The sequence below is a fragment of the Balaenoptera ricei genome, chromosome 12 (genome assembly GCF_028023285.1).
Source record: "Balaenoptera ricei isolate mBalRic1 chromosome 12, mBalRic1.hap2, whole genome shotgun sequence".
Classification (NCBI taxonomy): Eukaryota; Metazoa; Chordata; class Mammalia; order Artiodactyla; family Balaenopteridae; genus Balaenoptera; species Balaenoptera ricei.
The window spans coordinates 13822358-13829211 of NC_082650.1; the positions used below are offsets into that span (position 1 = coordinate 13822358).

At 36.7% G+C, this 6854-nt stretch overlaps 1 protein-coding gene across 1 annotated transcript; it reads left to right on the forward strand.

Annotated features, from left to right (window-relative positions):
- Window positions 1-4457: 4457 nt before the first annotated feature.
- Window positions 4458-6533, forward strand: LOC132376220 (ribosomal L1 domain-containing protein 1-like). Its single transcript, XM_059941881.1, is given in 4 exon segments — window positions 4458-4809; window positions 5111-5823; window positions 5825-6211; window positions 6213-6533. Coding segments are annotated over 4 exon segments (1494 nt in total). The 5' UTR covers window positions 4458-4481; the 3' UTR covers window positions 6279-6533.
- Window positions 6534-6854: the final 321 nt, after the last annotated feature.

Here is a 6854-nt window from a genome sequence, read left to right on the forward strand (position 1 = left end):
AGAGGTAGCCAGGCTGAGAGTTTCTTTCTTTTCTGATCTGCTCTGAGAGTCTAAGCTAGACGTTATAGACAAGTACAAAGCATATTGCATATCCCAGTTGGACAGACCAGTGCTGACCACTTCCGTCCCACACCAGCGGTCTCTGCTTCCAGGGTGGCGCATATTACTTGTACTGTCTCCTTATAAATGCTCAGCAGTCATTTCTCCAAGCAGCACCACCACTTCCTTCTTCAGAGGCTGGCTCCTTAAACTCTTCACCAGCCTAAAACGCAGGCCACTAAAAGCAGAAAGTAGATTCCTGGAAAGTAAGCTTTTGACAGCTTTAGACTGATAATGGTGCCACGGTTGAAGAGATTTGGGTACTAATCAAAGGAAAAAGATATGACTACATAACAAACTTTATTGGGCAGTGCTTGGAGAAGATTGCATGAGAGCGGAAAGTGCCTCACAGCAGGAGGCTGTCCAGACGCTCACAAAGGGGGCCACCATCCAGCAGGGAGGAGGGCAAGGGAGCTCCTGGGGGAGGTGGGGGGATCAGGGGAGGAACTTAGGCTTCTAGGTGATGTGGCTCAGCAGCATCGTGGGGAGTCCCTGGGTCAGAAAGGCCACGGCAACTTGGGGTTTTATAACCACAAGTCTCTATCTTATCAATGGCCAGCAGATGGCTGGTGAGGTTTTGCAGGATATACAAAGTAGGAAGGCTCTAAATGGCTGAAAAATCTGCTTTTTTGTGCTGTTTTAAAAACAAGTGGGTGCATAAAAGTTTGAGTTTGGTGCTCATGAGCTTCTGAACTAACAGGTCTCACTCTACAGTAAAAAAAAAAAACCTAGGTGTCAATCCATAGAGGCTGTCTTGGGCTCATTTATATATATAACAATAAATTATTATTATTTTTTATTACAAGGAACCAATTTCAGTAATCTTCCCATTGATTAACTGGTAGCAATAACTAAAATATCTACCATACTTTCATAAACTTCTATTGAAATGCCTTTCCTATTTCCTGTCTTCCTTAGGTATATGGTAATTCACCTAGGGATAATAATATAATATACTGAAGTATATATTATACTGAAGTATAATATACTGAAGTATATATTGAGTTATACTATTAAGTCGTGTATTCTTTAGCCTAAATAATTCAAGTTTCTTGCAGGCTAATTCCCATATTTTTTCATTCTATTTTTTAACTCAGATAAGCTTGAATAAAACTACTGCAGTGATTTCTTTTACATTCATCTATGTGCTCAAATACCAGTCAACTATTTTTTTCCCCTCATACAATGATGTTAATCAAATGAATATTTCATGATTTATAAAGGTTGCTAAGAAAAGCTTGGATTAGAAAAATAATCTCACATAAACCATTGCTAGGTTCACATGCTCATTTATAACTATAATTATTATTGTATAATTTAATTCCCAAAAAATTAAAGGAATTTTAAGCTATTTTTATAAGCCTAGTCTTTAGACTGTGTTTAATATTTATGTATTTTTCTTATCATATTTCTAAAATTTAAAAATGGAAAGTACTAAGATTAAATATATATATTTAATAAGATAGTAATAAGATTATATATATTATAGGTATATTATATATACATAAAATCAGTGTATATAACTACACAGCTTCAAATAGGGTATTGATAATCCAAAAATGAATATGTGCAGCATAATCTTGAGCATGGTATTTCTTCTCATTTTGTTGACCCCTTCTAAAAACTAAGGTGAAATAATGATTAAATGTATTATCATGTGTCATAGGCACTTCAGAGACATTATCTTTTTTAATCTTGAAAAACAACTTTATGAAATAGGTTCCATTGTTAGTGCCAATTTCTATATGGACCTACTTAGGTTCAAAAAAGATTAAGCTACCTGCTTAACATCACCAAGCTTAAAAGTGGGAGGAATTCAAACATTGGCAGTTTGGTTTCAAAACCCAGGGGCTTTCTATTACACCATACTGCTTATGGGAGAGGAATCCTGAGTGCACTGACAGAAAATTTGGGGAACTGTAATGCACTGGATAATACTAAATATTAATTAAAATGGAATAACCTATCATTTATAAATTATAGATGGTCCAAATTGAGTTATATCTATCTATCTAAAGAAATAAGCATTTTAAAACTTGAATATTTCTTGCTTTCATTCAAAAATTTATAGCCTCATATCACATCTTATTGATCTCTCTCTTTTTTTAAAAGTTATGCTATTTTTAGTTTTCAGTAAAGGTTTAACAGTTGTCCTTATGATCAGAGAAGCAGGAAGGATAATCTAATGACAAATCTAAGGTTAAGAATTTGACATGGCATAGAGGAAGAGATATTCTGCAGAGCTATTTAACAACTAATCTATATCTCATGGTGCATGAGCTGGTTGAAATACTGCTTGATGCATCTCATGAATCACTTAAACTCAAGTAATTAAATTAAGTATTTGAAGAGTCAGAGACCCATCAGATCTATTTGTGACTATGGAGATGAACAGGAAGTGATCTCTGCCTTCTGATTTGACCTCCTGTCAGTATCCTTTACTTTTCCCCCAACCCCATAGAGCCATTGGATAAGAAATTGTGACTTGTAAGTTAAATCTCCCTGGTCCGATTAACCAGTGGTAATAACTAAATTTTCCATTGCCGTTTTAAGAGAATTTGCATGCATATTTTTATATTTTATATTCAAATAATATTCAGTTGTGTACATCATTTAATAACTAATTGATCAAAATAGCTTAAACAAATTTTACAAAACTTTGAGGAGTAATTTTCCATAAAAATTATGGAGCAAGCCTTTAGTGAGTGTTGAATGGTTTTATTATGAAAACGAACATCTATTAAGTAAACTTTTATGTGTAAACAAGTCTCAATTGTTACTTTTCTTTTCAACGGTCTTAATTTGTATATTCTTAGTAGCTTACTTTTAGTTTGTGACTTTTAATATAGACCACACTACTGTACTTTAAAACTTCAGTTTCTGTGTTCCAACCTTAAATTTTTTTAATGCTATGATGAATGATTTATCTTTTCAAAGTCTTGAAAATTGTGATGAATTGATAATATCATGATACCGGTTTTTCATTTCATAAAAGCAAATTTTTCTTTTTTGATAAATGAAAGTATTCAAACTTAAAATATAGTAGTAATTTAACAAGAAATGTATATCATAATTTTTTTTGAAAATCTGTTGAAGGCCTTGTGCAGTAAGTCACAGTTCCTCATTCAAGGCAGGTATCATCTAGTGGGGAAGAAAAGACTAGAAACAATCTGAAACAAATTCACTGAAACACATGTCCAAAATTGTGTATACAAAAGCTTCAGGTATTCAAAATAAGTTAAAAAATCCAAGGCACATTCTACTGTAAAATAAAAATCTGATATTGCTTTATTAAAATCAGCCAAAATAAATTTTAAGGCAAAAAATTACTTGAGGTAATGCAAGTCATATCATAATCTATCATAATGCTAGAAGACTCAATTTGCAAGGAAGACATAATTGTTTTAAATAAAAATGCATCTAGTGGTACAAGTTTGTAATATGGCAAACACTGGCAAAATTACAAGGAAAATTGGCAAAATCCTTATTTATAATGAGAAATGTAACATATCTCTCAGTAACTGACTGAACAAGCCTACATGTTCTTCAGAAACAATAACTTCTACTTGATATGCATGTAATTCTGGAGAAGTGTTATATAATTCATTGACCCATTGTCAGGGAAATGTAAACCAAGAATTGAAATTTTTACAGATATTTCTTCAATAACCCTGGGTCAATCAAGTATTGTCTGAAGTGTGAGTTATTCTGCAGCACTGTAACAACTTCTGTTTGAATTTAAAAATTAGAGTGAAGGAGGAATTTTCCATAAAATATGTATGGGAGCAATCTGTTTTTAGAATAAGTGGGGAGAGGTGCTAGCAGAAAATAATAGATGTTGATTAAAAAAGAAAAAAAAGACACAAAATTAAAAGCAAAAAAAAAAAAAAATCACAAATGTAGAAAACAGCAAAATAGAATTTATAGAGGTACAAGTCAAATTTTTAAAGAATATTTTAAGCAAAGGAAACAAATCTAATCAACATAAGTAAAATGTAAACAGATGCAAATAAATGATTCTTCAATAGGTAGATAGATATAATACATATGAGGATATATTTATGTCTATAATCTACATCAATCAATCTATATCTGTATATAATTCATAGAACCTATTTGAAGAAAACTACAAAACTATTCTGAGGGTCACTAACTTAAGTATCTGGAGAGACACACAAGTATATTCAAACGCCAATTTATCACAATTAATATATAGATATAATGTAATTAAAATGGAATTTTCTTTTTTGATTTGTAATATTTGATGTGAATATGTAGAATATGGTAAAAGAAGCAACAAGAGGGACTCCCCTGGTCATTCAGCGGTTAAGACTCCACGCTTCCGGGGATCCGGATGCGCGTCTCCACGAGGTGAACGCGAAATGGAGGCCTCGGCTTCTACCCCACTGTCAACCTCAGCCGAAACTTCAGCTTCGACTCCAGCGACCCCGGTCGGCCTGGAGCAGCTGGACGAAGAGCAGATTAAAAAGGCAGTAGAAGCTCTGTTGGCACATTACAGATCCAGGAAAAACGCAAATGGATTGCTTTTGAATGAGAATGAAAATTTCTTTTTAATGGTGGTATTATGGAAAATTCCAAGTAAAGAACTGAGGGTCAGATTGTCCTTGCCTCATGGTATTCGATCAGATTTAGCAGATATCTGTTTATTTACCAGAGATGAACCTAATTTAACTCCCAAACAGACAGAACGTTTTTTGTTTTGTTTTGTTTTGTTTTTTTTAATTTATTTATTTTTATTGATTGATTGATTGCTATGTTGGGTCTTCGGTTCTGTGCTAGGGCTTTCTCTAGTTGCGGCAAGCGGGGGCCTCTCACTATCATGGCCTCTCTTGTTGCGGAGCACAGACTCCAGACGCGCAGGCTCAGTAGTTGTGGCTCACGGGCCCAGCTGCTCCGCGGCATGTGGAATCCTCCCAGACCAGGGCCCGAACCCGCGTCCCCTGCATTAGCAGGCAGACTCTCAACCACTGCGCCACCAGGGAAGCCCCAGAACGTTTTTATAAGAAGCTTTTGAACAAGCATGGAGTTAAAACCATTTCTCAGATTATCCCCCTCTGAACTTTAAAAAAGGAATATAAAGCCTATGAAGCTAAGCTCCACCTCTTGGGTAGTTTCGACTTCTTCATTAAGGATGCCAGAATCAGGCGGCTCTTACCCTCACACCTCGGGAGACATTTCTACAACAGAAAGAAAGTTCCAGTACCTGTAAACCTTCAGGCCAAGAATTTGTCCAGAGAGATCAGTGACTGTGTAGGGGGAACTGTCTTAAACATCTCTAAAAGTGGTTCTTGCAGTACCATCCGCATCGGTCACCCTGGGATGCAAGTTCAGCACATCGTCGAAAACGTTGTTGCCGTCACAAAAAGGCTTTCACAGAAACTGCCGGAGAAGTGGGAGAGCGTGAAGCTCTTGTACGTGAAGACTGAGAGATCGGTTTCCCTGCCTGTCTTTTCTTCTTTTGTCAGCAGTCGTGGTGAAGCCAGGGGACTATGCACACAAAGTCAGAAGAAAAAGGTAGCAAAGAAAAGCCAAAAGAAGAAAGAACGTCTTAAAAGACAGCAGGAGAAGAAAGGAGACAAGAAGCTTATGAAACAGGCTGGAAAGGCTGCACCAGCCCCGACTACAGATGCACCGGCCCCCAAAACTGGTGGTGCTCCAGCCCAGGGCCCTGGACCCCAGAAGAAGACTGGTGGGGTGAGCGCACCCCCCTAAAGCTCAAGACGAGTCTGAAGATGAAATCCCACTGCTGGTACCAGTGAAGGAAACTCCAGCTGCAAGAAGCGTAAAGACACAAAAAGATGCTGCAGGAAAGAAGTCTCCAAAGAAGAGTCCTGGTCCCAACACACTTCATGGGAAGAAGAGAAAGGCCTCCCCAGCTTTGGAGACCCCAGCAGCTGCGGAGCCCAAGACCCCAGGTAAAGGCCCAGGGAAGAAGGCAAGAATCAAAGAAGAGATGGAGAAAGAAAGAACCTCTTCGCTGGGGAAAAAAGACCCAAGACAGACTCCTAAAAAGCCAGAGGCCAAGTTCTTCACTACTGCTAGTAAATCTGCGAAAAAAACTCCCCGTACCCCCAAAGAGTGGCCCAAAAAACCCAAAGTACCCCAGTCAACCTAAAATCAGAAACTCAACCAGCAGGAAACTCATCAGAGCTATCTAAAGAGCTTATAAAAAATACCTGGGTCCTGACCCCTGTTGCAACCACTGAGTGAGGCCCAGACTTAAATAGTTTTTAAAACCTCCACAAGTAATTCTGATACATGTTCATGGGTGTAAGAACCAGTAGTTTGAAGTAAATCCATTCATTTCATTGCTCTTCTTTGTATTTGCTAATGCAGTAGAGGGAAAATACAGTGCTTCTCTGTGGTTGTGTTTTTTATTATTAAAGTTAACATTTGTTTCTCAGTATAAAAAAAAAAAAAAAAAAAAGACTCCACGCTTCCAAGGCAGAGGGTGCTGGTTTGATCCCTGGTCAGGGAACTAAGATCCCACATGCCACATGGAGCGGCCAATCAGTGCTGAAACAGAAGGGTAAATTACCAACTATTTTATTGTCTAGAATTATCTATTAAATGCCACTGATATATCTATTTTTGTGTTTAGAATTTAATTATTGTAACTTTAAAGCATTCTTTTAGAACTCTTGTTTGTCAATCCCAAATTTCAAAACTATTTTGTAAAATTCTGGTTTATAACAGTGAATAAATTCTGTTCTTAAGCAGCTACACTCGTTGTT